Genomic DNA, 16,484 nt, shown 5'->3' with positions numbered 1-16,484 from the left:
TATATATATATTATAAACACATTTATAAATATATATATATATATTTATAAATGTGCGGTGCAGGTGATCACAACGAATGATTTTTATGTGTATAGTTTGAGGTTTCTTAAGGGAGGGGCACAACTACATGCGATAGCAATCTGATATGCAAAATTTCATTGTTTTACGGCTTCTCTTTTTTGAGTTATGCGAGATACATACGTACGTACTTACAAACCTCACGAAAACATCTCTTCTGAATCCATTTCATAATCAGTTTTCGGGAAATAATGTACTTTGTCAACAGTACAACGAAAATTATGAGCTAGTCCTTTATTTTGTCCTTTATTTTGTGCGTACGTACAGATGTTCCTCTGAAACATCGTTCAGATGGATTCGAGAGCGCTCAAAATGGATATTTTTTTTTAATGTGATTCTCACATTTTTCGCGATTGCAATACCTCCTTCACTTTGTACAAGGAAGTAAAATTAAACGGATATTGATGATAGTATATTTACTCCGACTAAGTGCTGGTCAACCAGCGGCAGAGCGGTAAAGTTACGGAACAGTGGTAGTTTGATCTGTATTCAATTCAAGGCAGACGGACTGGCTACATGGTTGTCTTCATGGTTTCTCCTATGTGTAATATAGATTCGAGCCATTTTTCCTTAGACAGTTCTCCACGAAGGCGTTCTCCTTCCTTTAAACAGATAGCCCTCACGTGCTTTGCCATCCCCAAGTAAACTACAACATCAATTAAGAGTTAGTGGATTAATTTGTTAGCATTATAGCTTTTAAAATAACTTGTTAAACTTGTTAAATCAACTATAAACCCCTAGTTAATAATTACAACAGAGAATTGTGTAATTTAGTTGTTATAAAAAATTCTCCAATAACATCGTTTCCTGTTGCACATTTTGAAGTATATTTTAGCTGACACATTTTCTCTGATATTTTTTTAGTCCACACATTTCCAAGTTTTTCACGTTGTAATATAAATAACTTAAAGGGGAAACAATTGTTAACGTCTAAATCAGGTGCTTGTTTGAATTATTGCGTTAGAATCTTACTTCTGAAAAACATTTCTGGGACACGTCAAGCTTAACTATTTGCTGTAAATGTCTGTGCTTTAAAGAACTCAGTTTGCTGGCACAAAAATGATGCGAAGGCCTTTGTAAAAATAATAATGTACTTTCCTCCTACAACAATCTCGAATGTTTTCTTTAAAAAAAACTCTCAGCTTTAGTGTCTCCAAACAATTTGTCTTTCTCAGTGGATAGAATAGTGTCTGATTTTGGACGTCTGCCCGATGGACCATTTTTAAAATTGCTTTTCATCAGCGCAGCGTCATAGTTTTAGAAGAAGAAACGTAAAAAAGAAAAACGTTCTGGGAGGAAGGTAGAGGCGATAATGTTTGCGTTTGAGAACGGCTGAGACCACGGAAATCATTCTACGATCTTGAAAGACAAAGTGCAGACAGTTTCTGCAGTTAACAATTTAGATTACGAACTTAAGTTTGTACAGTTTGATCCTTACGCTAAAAAAACAAAAACGGAAATTGAACTCCTGAACTCTCTTTTAAAATCTCCGTTTCACGTATTTTACTTGATATTACAAACAGTTGTTTCTGTGCGTTAGCATCAGTCGTGTTTGAAAAGAAAACAAAATTAGTAATCGGCTTTCTGACCTTGATGTGAAAACAATTTCATTAATCTTGCTGTTATGTTTGTAAAAGAATTTATTTCCCTTATTTCTAAATTGTCTCTTCTTCGAAATTCCAATTAAATACATAGAGTATTAACAGATGTGTATAGTTTGAGGTTTCTTATAAAGCGAAACCTCGTAAAATTGCAGGAAGAAAACTTGAGTGCGTCAAAGATAGACATATCCATGTTTTAAATCAATATGTCTTGGCATGCGCAGCATTGTTTGCACTTAAGATATCGGTACGATATTCCATTTTCTGCCAAGTACGCTCTTCTGACGTGTTCAGAGTTTACAGTAATGCATGTTTAGAAGTTATTAATAGGCGTGATGTTACGTTACAGACTATAGCCTTGATATTATTCTATAGGAAAGATGAAGTTTTTTGGTAACCGCAAGCATGACGGAGACGCCATTTCTGTTCACGAATACCGCTAGGACTGTTACTCGTCGCAGAATGAAACCAAGGTAGTGTTCCCAAAATTTGGCAATTACCACTTTCTTCCTTTAAAAAAAATAAAATAGCTCATAATTTTCGTTGTACTGTTGACTAAGTTTCATACACTATTTGCGGACATTGTAGCCTTTTTCAATGTCTGAACAGTTGGTTTCAGCTATCTCAAGAAAAATAGAGCAAAACTCAAAATTGCTAATAAAAAGTGGAAAATTTATTAGTCTCATTGCTAAAACATTTAGTTTGAATATGAAAAACTAAATAAATAACCTTTTCTAATCTCAAAATAACATTACCTACAACTAAATGACTCCCAAAATACGTCATAATTTCATAGTGTATCCGATTTTTGGTAGCAGAAGGTAGTGGTTATTTTGCATGCTTTCGTATATTTTTACATACGTTATGTAAATCTTTATGTAACAGAAACTTCCTATGGAAAGTCCTTCCCATATTTCCTAGACATATTCCCGAAAAATTAGATTCTTTAATATCCAGCCTAAATAGGCGTAATTTACAAGATTTCACTCCAATAAATTTGTCTTTAATATTCAAAAATGGAGTCTCTGCTCATTTGTAAAAGCCTAATTTGTCATCTGTTTTGACTAACGTTAATCCAGCATATAGCATCACTAATGAAAATGGCTAAATCCACAGATGAAGTGACTTCATTTCTTAACATCTTAACTAATAAATAGTTTGACATCCTTTCCAGTATAAAATTAGCTAAAGCAACACCATTTTGTTTGTCGTAGGTTTTAATTAAGATTCCATCAATTTCGAAAGTGGATGCTTTTTCATCAGGAGCAAAAAAGGAAACATTCGCGGCCGTATTCATACTAAAAGCGAAAACGTAAAGTGAACTATATGGTAGCATCATCTTTCCACAGAAATAGCAAAGAAATATGAAAAATTGAGTTACCAAAATTGTTAAGGACTCGATTGGATGTGTATGTGTGTGTGTGTATGAGATTATGGCTAAGCCTCGAGGGCTATCTGCCTAAAGGGAGGGATGCCTTCGTGGAGGACATTCTAAGGGGAATTGGCTCGTATACACTTTACACATGGGGAAAACCACGAAAACTCCCATGCAGCCAGCCCGTTCGCGGCATTCGAACCTCGAACCGAACTACCAGTGTTCAGTGACTTTACCGCTCGGCCGCTGGTTGGCCAAACTCGATTGGAATTAAAGCCATTAACTTATCAAGGCATAAACAAGATATCAAGTCATTAGTTAATCTTTATAAAAGTGAAAAGCTTCAAGGATATCCATTTCATCAACTGAAGAAACATTTTGATAATTTTTACGCATTCAAAATTAGAACTATGATTAAATTTTTAAATATCATTAGCGATCGAAAAATTGTTTATTTTTCGTTCCGGACATAAGACTCGTGTTTCTTGATGCGAACATAAACTTCCTTTCGCCCGATATAACACAAACCACGTTGGCAAGATAGTCTATAAATCACAAAATTAGGCAAAGCAACGATCTTGCGGTTGGTTTAAATTTTATAAAATTCTTAATCAAAATCATACTGAGATATTGCTTTTTAGATAAGCTTTGCATTGCGTTGTGTTTAATATTCTCAATAGTTTGAAGTGTGGTGGTGTGGTGTATTTAATTATGGCAAAGCGCACGAGGGCTATCTGCCTAAAGGGAGGGGTGCCTTTCGTGGAGGACTTTCTAAGGGAAACTGGCTCGTATACACGTTACACATGGGGAAAACCACGAAAACGCCCATGCAGCCAGCCCGTTCGCGGGATTCGAACCTCAGACCGAACTACCAGTGTTCAGCGTCTTTACCGCTCGGCCGCTGGTGGGCTCGTTTGAAGTGTGACTACTGATTGTATTTTGTAATACTGTGGAGAGCTGAATGAGTATTTTTGTAGAAAGCTCCAGAGCTCTAAAATGTTCCTTTTGGTAAAATAAATTTTATCAAGCAGTCATCACTTCTGTGTGCATTCAATCTATTACAAACCCATACTCATGCAACAATATTTAAAATTACATGATGAGGTACTAAATAACAAGTCATGAACATTCTGAGGAATAAAACAATTCGTTCTGTCAACCTTAAGTGGCTTGGAAATCACTAATAAAGGTAGACATTTTCAGACTTTTTTTTTTTTTACCATGAATGTTTTATTTCTCATAATCTTACTTAATTTCATAGTATTCCCCAGCGGCTTTTGGGCTCAGGTTTGTCATTAAATAACTTTAATACATTTATTAATATAATTTTTTCACATTTTTCTATTGCTGGAATTATAAAAAATTGCTAATGTTTGCAGTCGGTTGTAATCTTTATTTCCCAAATGGTATCTAATGATTTTTTTTTTTTATTTTGCAGTTACTGATCTCGACTTAGCGTTTGAACCCAGAGATGTTCAGGTAAAAATACGCAAAGATGTTAAAGAAGAATATACATTGCACGACGAACTAGGAAGGTATATTGTTTCCTGTAATTTGTGTCTTTTGTAGTTATATATTAATGAATTTTGAATGTTGACTTCTTTCTCCGTCAAGCGCTTTAAGTGTTGTTCAAGCATATGTTTTCTAACGTTTTGCCAATAACTTTATATTTAAGCTGTAATGTTATGAGAGCTTTTTTTTATTTCGTTTGGGAAGACTTTCTGGCTGTATGCATAAGATTATTAACTCATTGAAAATATGTACTGTTGACATTTCTTAGATGTGAGGTTATTACACTGCTAATCATTAATATTGCTAAAATATAAAAGAAAATAATTAGAAGAGAGAGTCATATTTATTGTACCAATTCATTGTAATATAAGAAGGAAGGATTAAAATTTCAGGAAATGTTGAGACACAGAGCATACAGAAATCAATGCGCTGAGTATCCCCTTTCGCCAACAATAGCAGCTGCATGCGGCTAGGCATGAATTCGAATAGATTTTGGATAGTGTTACGGATATTGCAGCTTCATTTCTATGCCAGAGTTCATCTTTCGTATTATCTGAGCAGTGCTGCCATGCCGTCCTTATGCAATTATTGATAAGCTTTTCAGTAATGAAAGACATGAAAAACATGCCAGACAAGGCAAAAATTCGAGCACCTTGTGTTTTCAAAAAATACAGAACGGCGTGGACAGTAGCAATTTTACATTTTTCTGTTGAAAACGAAGAAGCCATATCGAATCGTATATTGGTTATCAGTGCTGTCTGTATCGTTGGAACTAGGGTCAAATACTAGCATGGTAGTTTTTAATGTATAGTGTCAAGCATGGTAGTTTGTAAATGTATAGTGTCCGTGCAGCATGCGGACACTTAAAATAATGGAGAGATGAAAGTCCCCTCGAGTGGATTTGTGGCAGCGAAAAAAGTATGGGAGACCCTCAGATCCGTCTCCCCGATCGCCTGTACAAACAATGGTGAAATTCTGAAATCTTTTTAAAGATATTAAATTCTAATTAAATGTTTCATTTTTGCCAAAACAAAATTACGAATATTTGTATATAAAAAAGAAAACATTTTAATATGAAAAAAATCATTAAATTAAAAAAAAACCAAGTATCACAGTAATTACAAATAAATTTGAATATGCGGCACAATGTACACAAAAGAATCTATCACACATTATTTTCTTCTTCCTTCAGGTCACTTGACCTTCTTGGTGTAGCTATGATTTTTCAAAAACGTTTATACATAGGGACTAGGGTTAGATTAAGTATTTGTCATTTAAAGAGATTGTTGTTAAATCTGAAATATAGTATTTTACAACCAAAGAAATCTTTTTTGGTTGCGGAAATGTTGTCATTGAGCTGAAAATTCGTTCAACTTCAGCGTTACTACTAGTCTCACAGTGTCTAGATTTATTCATAGTATTGTGAATTCCATGATGCAGATTTCCTCTTAAAACCTTTTAAACGAAATCTCAAAAGCCATTTATTTTTGTTCCATATTTGACGTTAAACAATATAATACGCAATAGAAAATTTATTGGGTACATTTCTGTTATAACAGAGCCCATCAACTGGGCGCCGACACGATATATGTGGTAGCCTGTTCGAATCACATCAAGTATAGCTGTGTTATATTTAATGCACACAACTCCAAGGCTGTACCCGAAAACATCAGACAGTTGCACAAATTTGGCATAGCCCACAACTTTGGTATTGCACTTATTAGACATTATTTATGTTTCTCTGTATTACGCAATAGTGTTATTACTGATTAATGTTTTCTCGTGAAGCTTTAGGTGTCGTCAGAGTTGTCACCATTTAATTAGATTTCGGTCCAACGTTTATGTTTAATGTCACGTGTCGCTCCGGTAACATAAACTTACCATTTATTGAAGACAAACAGCATTTTCCAGCACCTGTTAAAATACAGGCTTTCTCGAAAGCGTGTGACTGGATTCTAATGAAACCAGAATGAAATCTTAATTCTTAGAGAGGAAAAAATTAATAATTTAGATTATCATTATGACACGCAAGACGTATTTATCTTGTAATGAAGAAACCAGCGAACTAGAAGGATAATGTTCTTTTAAATCAGAAATAAATTTAACAAAATTAACTTTTCTAAAGTTTACGTCGCAAACTTTATAAAAGTCACCATTAGGTAACGAAGGCCTCAAAGATCTGGCGCAGATATGGGCATTAAAACCTGAGTAATGTTACGGTGGTTTGTCAGGTACCAGATATGTGGATTAGATGTAAAAAAAGGGTTGTGTACCTGTGACATCCCATGACATCAGTCCAGGTGCTGTTCAATATAACGAAGAAGAATTCAAACTTCCAACGTTCGTTCCGCATCGGTGCCGCTACAGAAGGATGTGGCCATCATTTGATACCGTAAACAAAGGCGGTATTCGTCGGAAGAGATTATTTTATACCACTGATCACTTAACGTACATCATTGAACACATCATAAACTATGCGCTGATTTTTGTGCTGTGGTATCAAGGAAAACTATTGTTGTCCTTCTAGAAATTCGTAGATCCGTAGATGTCGTCGCATCGTTCGTACGAATACATAGTGCTGTACAAGTACATCCAGGTTTCTGACACAGGGCTACATGATGTGGCTGTACGCTTTATAACAGGCATGGGAACAAAATGTCCGTCATCCCGGACATTAATGAGCGGGACCGTTGACATCCCGAATAACTGCTGTGTGTGACCCATTGGTTGTACTTATAAGAGTCATTAAATGTTGGCCAAGCAAGCAGCTGGTGCGCAGTACGGTCATCTGCTATGCCGGATCGACATATTGATATGATGTCTTCTGAGGTACGTTTTATTAATACACGAGGCATAACATGACTTCCAAGACAAAAAGCGATTAGGCAGGATTTCCGAATGAAAAACTGTCATTGCTTTCCGCTTTTATACGGGTTAGTAACAACGTGAAATGCTAATCATTTGCATATACCAGCGTGTTTTATTTTTTAAGCAAAATTTAACGTTCTTTGTGTACTAGCTTCATGTGAATCATGCTGAATTAATTTTAATGACCAAGAGTGTACATATCATCAAAGTGATTTTCTGTCTTAAATATGAATAATCAATGCTACAAATTTCGTAAAATGTAAAATATGCGATATAAATGGTATTTAAGAAATAGTCCTACTGCTGGATACCTTATTAAATTGAGATTCGAAGCCAATGCGTTTAAACTTTAAGATTCAAAACTGCAAAAATCAGCGTAAGCTGGCAGAAGCATATAAAACTTCCAGTTCATTGTAATACGTTCGCTTTTCATCTTAACATTATTAATTAATGTTTTATGTAATATTTGGGTATTCGCTTCCTCTTTGCGTAAATTTTACTAATTTAAGTAATTCATTCTCCCAGAATAATAGCAGTATTTGACTGCTATTAACTGTCGAAAATGAACCTAGTATTTTAAGTCTCATATTTGCAAAGAATAATTTTAATTTTGAGGAAAATAAAGAAATTAACGAATTTACTCTTTCCTGAATGCTGCGATTTTCATGTTAAGCCCGAATTTTTTTTTTTTTTTTTTTTTTTTTTTTTTTTTGTATGGTTCTGTTTACAATGTTAATGACTCATAAATGCGGGATCATGACAGTTAGTTTATAATTACTGATGTGAATCTTAATGACATCGTTATAAATTATCAGTGTAGGATAGTATAAATAATTTCTTAGTCATGTATTATCAGGCAATTTCGTAATGATTAGAAATTTTGTTGGCTTCAGAAGCATTATTCCATCAGTAATAAAAGATACTGAAAGGAACGGATGTACATAAGCTATAAATGTTATCTGTTTTAATAAGCTGTTTGTTTCCGAGCAGATATTTATTCTCTTTATGGAAGTAAAGAAAATGAAGAAAGCTGAATAAACAGTCTTTACGCTGCTGCATTTGCTTCAAATACTCCTCTTCCTTCTTTTTTTTGTAAATATAAGATGCATTTTGAGAGAAAGTTCATCCTTTTAATAGAATTTGGTCATTGAAATGATAATTTATATTGTATTGATAATTTTAAAATTTATTTAAAATATGTGTTATTTTATGGTATTTTATATCGCTGTTTCTCAAAGATTTTTCTATCCCTAGAATTATAAATGATTGTACGCATTTAAAACCCTGTACACCCATACCACTAAAAGTTATATGGACAGCACATTAATTTACGATAAAGCTAAATAGGGCCAAAAATTCAGTAACAATTTTCTGACACAACGCTTTTTAAAATTAATATTTGCTAAACAGAAATTATGTAATCCTTTTATATGGATGGGATCAAGTGTTAGAGAGAAGCACAATGAAGAATAGAGACGCGGGTAATGCAAAAAAGAATATTATCAATTCGATCCTAAAAATGCACATTAACTGCGACTAGGAGTAATAAGGTTTAGAGATAATGGAATTTTAATTGTATATTTTCGAAACACGCAAGAGAATTTTTGTTGTTTATTTACAACTATGAAACAAGCAATAGAGAGTTGTTCAAGGATACTTCCTAATCTGGAGATATGCTAGATAGAACTTTCAACTGACTCACAACTCCTTGCAACCTCATAGTTATATCATAGTCAAAAGGAACAGCGGCGCTGCCAGAACATTCAAAACACGGAATACGAATACTAGGATGACGAAAACGTGTTTTCGAAAAGTCACTAAATCAATGAAAAATTCATCATATATCGCCAAATTAGCGTTAGTCTTAAGTATTACCTCGTCGACTGTTCAAGTTATCTACCATCGAACCATGGAAGTTGATGGATATCCTGTCAACGTTGCACTAATCATTTCTGCAAAAATTTGAAGGAACTGATGCTTCTTTATTTAAAAAAGAGTAAGTATTCGACTTGCATGGTTTTTACGCTTCGTGTAAGTCTTCTATCGATTGTTAGGACACCTGATTTTACCGGAAGCTCTGTTTAGAGCAATATTAGTATAAACATCCCACAGGTAATTCTTCTAATATATTGCTAATCTGTCGAATGATATTCAGCTGACCGTATCATGCTGATTAATACATACGTTGTTTGTGGTAGGATCCCATAACTTTGAAACTAATCTATATTAGTCTTTGAGTCTAATCTATATTAACTAATCTATGTTAACTTTGAAACTAATCTATATAGTCACGTGACTTTGAGCGTGCTTACTGTTATCTAAAAGGCAAGTCCCAAATTCTAATCATTTTATTGAAAATTCAAGAAAATGGGCAGCAATAATGATTAATTTATATGAGTATTCAGAAAAACAAGAGGCGACTTGTCGAGAATCAATCGGGATAAGATCAGACGAAATTGCAAATGTTAGGAGTATGTTGTTACGTCACGCTCATCTATAATTGGCGTTAAATCGCGCTGCTTAGTGATAGTTTCACGGCCAACGGGATATACGTAAGTACTCAACATTTTATAGCGCCCCTCTGGGCTGCAGCAGCCTAACTATCTGGTTTTCTTGAAATAATGTTCACTACTCTTACTTCTATTTTTACAGAATTACAAATACAGCTTAGTAATAAAGCAATCAAAGTATAAAAATGCAGTAAATACGTACCAATTAAAACCTAGATAATTAAAACCTAGATAAGGTAAGTAATGAAGAAACATAAACCTACAGTGAAATAATGCACAAATTTAAGTACAAAATAAAAAACGTGTATATCAAAGTGCAAATTTGTAAAAAAAAAAAAAATTTACGCAAGTCACAAAACATTCACTTAAAATCTTTACCTTATTAGATTAAATTGCAACACATCTTACCGTGTAAATTGTTTATATCGTGTATTATGTTGTTGATCGGTGTAATTCTATAACGATCGATTTCAGTAATTGAGATAATAGATTAGACGTAGTTATATGGCCAGAAGTCCTTCTATCAGGTTTAGTGATAATTTTTGTCTCCAAATTGACAAAACTTGGTTATTCCTAGCTAACTTCGGTATTCTAGAAGTTTCCTGAACACTCAGTTTTGAAAACCTCAAGTAGTCTCATTACTTGAAATTCTATGCTATTTTTAATCACTCATTTTTGCTTTTTGTTATAAATATATACTTATTCCAAAAAGACATGATTTTTTTTCTTTTCTAGAGGCAAGTTTGGTACAGTCTACAAATGCACGGAAAAAAGTACTGGTCGAAAACTGGCAGCCAAATTTATCGTCACTCATCGGCCGGAAGATCGCAAAGATGTCGAAAGGGAGGTAGAAATCATGCGAATGTTGCAAATGCCTCGTCTTTTACAACTGTATGATGCGTTCGACAATGGACATAACGAAATGTGCCTTATTTTAGAATTGTATGTTTAGCTCATATTCTTTTCAATATATCGATAAATGCCTAAGTAAGAGATCGACCATAGCGATTCGGGAAAACGAAATGAATAAAATTACGTCAAAAATAGTTAAAAGATATTTAGATGTATACAAAGACATTTTCGCTTTACTACCAAAGGAAGTTCTGGATTCCCTTATTTTGATTATTCCATGCAATAATTTGTTGGAAATAATGCCGGAAGATCAGCACCATTTTCTCTAATCCGTGTTAATAATCCGTGAACGTGGATAATGAAATATTCTTAAAAAGGAATACCTAACTGCATAAATTGCTTAAATGTAACAGTGCATCAGATAATAGTATTCCCCCGTTTCACACAACATTCCACACATTCATTACCAATCGACCTCGTCTTTATAGCCACCAATGGCTTTATATTTTGCTCTATGATACAGAAAACCTAGACTGATGTCTGAAGAAAACACAACGTGTTAAATATAAGAAAAAATATATGTTTTTTTTTTTTTTTTTGGTAAAATTCTAGAAACTTGATTTATCTTATATTCTAATCGGCAATCAAATATGAGTGTGACAATGCATTTAAGAAACATTAAAAATCGCAAAAGTGGCCTACGTACTGCCAAGAGCAGTAGGATGAGTGAAAACTGACTACAACGCATTTGGGCTCGAGTTCGAGTCCCGCAAAATGAGTGCACTTTAAATGTTTCGACGAATTCGAGAGTTCCGTGCTGTTTGAATCTTGAACAAGCCAAGAATTTTTGTGACTATCCCTAAATAACATGCTTCAAAAAGTGTACAGTCATGTTTCTGAAGGAAAGTTCTAAAGGAATTAAATAGAAATATTTGATTAATTTCGATGGCATCAGGTAATGTAATCATCAGATGATGTAAATATTTCTATTAAAATAAGCAAATATCCCTTTTGCCTATTTTCTGAATTTAATTTGATTTTATATAAATGCATAATAAATATTAAAAATAATGGCGAACTATACAAAGTATTTTCTTTCTCCTTTCTCCATCCCTTCATTTTTTCACTGGAAGCACTCCTGACGCGTATTTGAGAGGTCTAGGGTTCGCATCCCTGCGAGGGCATTGCACATTTTTCAACTCTACTGCTTCAAAAAATTATAATGACTCTGGCCCCGAAGTGGCGCCCAAACTGAAAGATATGATGGGCGATAATTCGTCACCACCAAGATTTGGCCGATTGAGTTTCCTAATCTCCAGACTCTCTTTAAAGGGGGAAGTAAAATTATTTTCTCCCTCCTTTCTGCATGCCTTCATGGTGTAATTGGAAGCATACTTGACGCGTGTTTGAGGTATCCAGGGTTAGAGTTACAACGAGAGCAGAGCGCATTTTCACGTCTTCAGCACCAAAAAACTTAACGAATCTACAAGTGGCGCCCGAATGAAAAGTGTGGTGAACGGTAGTTCGTCACCACCAGGATTTGGCGACTGGGCTCCCTAACCACGGTAACTTTTTATAAAGGAGAGTATATAAGGTATTTTCTCCCTTCCCTCCGCATGCCTTCGTGGTGTAATGCGTATTTGCGTACAACTAAAATAATAGAATTCAGTTATCGCATTTGCGCAAAATCCGTAAAGATATCCAACATTAAATAATATGCTTCCCTAAATTACATTTTTTAATAGCTTCCATTTTTCTATCATTCAAGCTTCAAAGAAATACGTTGCCCGTTTAAAATTCTTCTTTACGTTTTGAGATATTTTATTCGATCAATTTTTGCTGTGAAAGAAAAAATCTGATGTGGACACAACATGACTTCCTTGTACGGCCTATTAAATTATGAATAGCTTTTGCTGCATCTTATTTAAACTTATTTCCTCGAATTTCATTAAAAATATATTTCTCATTCAATCAATTTAATTCTTATTTCGCGGCTAGGAAAAAATACATAAAAACACAAAACATCTTCATTAAAAATTGTAATATACAGGAAATCTTAAAACACCAAATAGAGCTCAAAACTGTTAATAAATATTTTTACAATTAAAATTTAACTTTAAATTAAAATTAGGGAAAAAGATAGATTTTTCGGTGCTCAAAACCTTTTGGCCCCACGAGGCAAAACGACATTGAAATTAGTGCAGAAACTGACTTAATTCACTATGCTATTGTAATAAATGTAAACAAATGGTCGCGTTGATAGGCTTAGTGGAGCAACAACTTTTAAATTGTTGATAATTCTACAACTATTGTATGCATATTAAATAAAGACATAAAAACCTTAACCGAAACATAAGAACAATAAAATTCAATCGCTTTTAAAGCAGAAAATGCAAATTTTATCAACATATAAGAAAAAAAATTACTCACGAAGCCGGAAACAGAGTAGGTATACATATATATATATATATATATATATATATATATATATTACATATATTTATATACTTTTGGTGCGACCCATTGCCACCAAAAAGGGAGGTGTATGCTATAGAAGTGTCATATACAAAATTTCAACGTTTCAACGGCTACTAGTTTTGAGTTAAGCGAGATACATACATACGTATATGCAGACGTCACGAAAAAATCTCTTCTGAATCCATTTTAAATTCATTTCAGAATCCTTTATTCTGTCCGGGTATACGGATATAACGCAAAAACATCGTTGGAATGGAAATGGATATTTTCGTTGAAATATGTTATGTATTGAACTATAGAACAATATAACATATTACAAATATTTATACTACTAAACAACACCACTGTGTAATTGAACATATGCATGTTAATACTTATGTTGTAGTAAATGTGTGAAAAATTCTCCACAACAGTAATATTCTCAGAGTATAGTGCTATATGACATCAATACATGGTAAATCGCATTCAAAAAAACAATCAATATATATATATAGTTGCGTTGTGTTAAAAAAAAAAAAAAAAAAAAAAAAAATCTGAAATTTTTCAGATTTTAAATTACGTCCATAGGGGCGTTTTTTTAACGTTTTGAGTGTTACCTTTATTTATTAAATATCATGTTCTTTGCACTTAAACCATAAAATTCAGTTCAAGAGCAATATCGCAAAATAATGTTAAATTAAGCATATCTTTAGAATTTCCGATATACACAGTCTCGCGAGCTGGAGATAAAAGTATTTTTTTTCTATATAACGTTGCCATTTCTCGCTTTTAAAGCATTGAGTTTGTAAATCAAAAATTCGTTAAAGTTTTACAAAATATAAAATCTATAATAAAACAAATTCCAAATTTGGGATTTCAGATGCCCATATTCGCAGTAGGATTTCGTCATTCAAAATTCGATGGCTCTATGTACCATTGTTTTATCACAATGCGAGAAATAGACAATCATTTATGCAGATTTTTCATTATTTAATTTCTTCAAATATAATGCAGGACTCTAACATTTTGTGGCAACAGTTTGAAAAGTGAACCGACGTTTATGAGTCCGACGCAAAATGCCAAAACGAAAGCAATAGTCCTTCGGGACTGAAATCCCTTTGGACTAAAAAAAAAAAAAAGTGAATCCAGTAATATAGGATATTGGTCCAGTGTAAAAGAATTAATTAAAATTCATTAAAAAACAAGGTAAGTAAACTCAAACAAACGTTTATTTGAAGGCATTGAAGGTTTACAGTTACAATTTGTGAATTTGGATGACGGCTGAACACATTATCTGAACATGTGGTGGAATCATTACATGTGTTTTAACGCTTGAGCGAAATAATTTTGGGGTGCAGTAATTCCCTGATAAGGGATTCTGAGAGTGAATTTCAAGCCTACGGTTGGGATGAGAAAATTTTTCAGAACCAGTGAATAGTTATTCAACACAAACGAATTTAGGACATTAAAAATTAAACTATTACATAACAATTAAATTCATTAACAAATGTCAGCACAATATAAATTGTTTCTTCAATAGAAATTAAAGTATACACACTCCTTAACCAGACTGAATTTCAATTACTAATCATTTACCTTACCACCAGTCTGAAAATATGTATTCGATAAATTTAATAGAAAGAGGGGTAAAATTAAGTGACCTTAAGTTAAAAAAAATTAACATACTAAAAGTGCAGCAAAAAAAAAAACTTTAAAAATAATTAAAGTTAAAAGTAAAACAATCTCAATCAAAAAGGTCAAAAACAAAAAGTACAAAAACCAAGTAAACTTAAGTCCCTAAACTCAAATTAAAATTAAACAACTTCAACACAAGAAAACTTTTAAAGCAACCAAACCTAAATTTAATGTTTACAAAAGTTGCAATTTAAACTTACAATCAACTTTAAACATCTAAAGCAAAAATTAATAACTTCAATTACTAATCAAAACTGAATTAAGTAAGCAAAACTTAAGCTTGGGAAAAAAAAACAATTAATACGTAACAAATACGATACCCGAAATTTTTCACGCTTGCAATACTTGCTTTACTGCGTACAAGAAAAAAAAAGAGTTTAGTTTGCTTTGTTAATTTGTTTGAGTAAAAGTAACCTTTCTAATATCTTTAATTGAAATATTATAAAATTCATTTAAAATTTAAAAAATCTGTAATTTATTCAATAATGTAGAATTCTATAATTCAGTAATTAATTTCCGAGTTTTCAGGCGAAAACTCATTAATTACTAGTTATTAGAAATACAAACATTTACTAACGAATAATGCACGAGCATGGTTGAAAAATAAATAATACAATGCACTGAAAAACTTCCTTGTCTCAAAGACATTAAGTACTGTTCCATAGCAAGAGCGTTCGAAAGCTCTTTTGTTTCATTTCACTATTATAAGTACTTGACAACCCGATGCCTTTTAAAAATATTCAAATGATGTTGACAATTTTTTTAGAAACGTGAAAGCGACCAAAATCGAGAAATCGTTTCAGAAAAAAGCCCATTTTTTCTCCCCCCCTCCCAAAAAATAACTTACGTTAACTCAATGCCATGTTTATAAATTCTTCAGGCCATAAAACAGTTAAAATTTTCTCGAATGAGAATTAGAACATATACATCTATTTCGAAATGATCAGAATTCTGCTCGTTTAAAATGTATTATTTTGCAAATATTTAATGCTGCTAAATAAATTAAATTTATAAGTTTATGAAGATAAATGGAAACTGCTTCGAAATGCATCTAAATGGTTGATTTATTAAAAAGATAAAAGAAAAATTAGCTAGGTATGGGAAGCTTTTGTACATGGTGTTTCTGAAACGATTATAAGATTAAATAGGCGTTCAGAATGTGATAATTTTGGTCTATGCGATACTTTTTAATCAAAATGCATGAAATTAAAGTTAAATGTGCCTTTTAGAAGAAAGAGCCTACTAGTAAATTATTCGTTACCTTATGGGGGATCATTTAGAGGAAGAAGGTTAAAAGCTTCTTTACCTATTTTTTATTTATCTCACTCAAGTCACTTTCATTCGCTTCTATAGGAGTCTCAGAAATATTGAAATAAATTAAATATAAAATTCTAATATTTCTAAAAATGATAATTTGAAACTAGTACGTTTGGAATTTTATGTTTCTTTAACGTAACTTTTAGAAATATGCATTCGAAAGCTTAATTTATTAGTCCATAGGGGATTTGTCCCTGATAGATTATTGCTTTCGTTTTA

The 16,484-nt window shown here is 32.8% G+C and overlaps 1 protein-coding gene across 2 annotated transcripts in view; it reads left to right on the top strand.

The window, feature by feature from the left end:
* LOC118196108 (myosin light chain kinase, smooth muscle-like) overlaps window positions 1-16,484 on the top strand; it is an 88,092-nt gene that overhangs the window by 47,004 nt on the left and 24,604 nt on the right. For both annotated transcript variants that reach the window (XM_085816992.1, XM_085816991.1), the window contains exons 3-4: window positions 4,493-4,589; window positions 10,680-10,886. In XM_085816992.1, the coding sequence (XP_085673118.1) occupies window positions 4,493-4,589; window positions 10,680-10,886 (304 nt within the window). The remainder of the gene's footprint in view (window positions 1-4,492; window positions 4,590-10,679; window positions 10,887-16,484) is intronic.

This window comes from Stegodyphus dumicola, chromosome 5, assembly GCF_044657685.1.
Source record: "Stegodyphus dumicola isolate Sdum_Otavi_A_Nest chromosome 5, ASM4465768v1".
Taxonomy (NCBI): domain Eukaryota; kingdom Metazoa; phylum Arthropoda; class Arachnida; order Araneae; family Eresidae; genus Stegodyphus; species Stegodyphus dumicola.
Note: the sequence above shows the minus strand (reverse complement) of the source record. Positions and strands in the feature narration are given on the sequence as shown.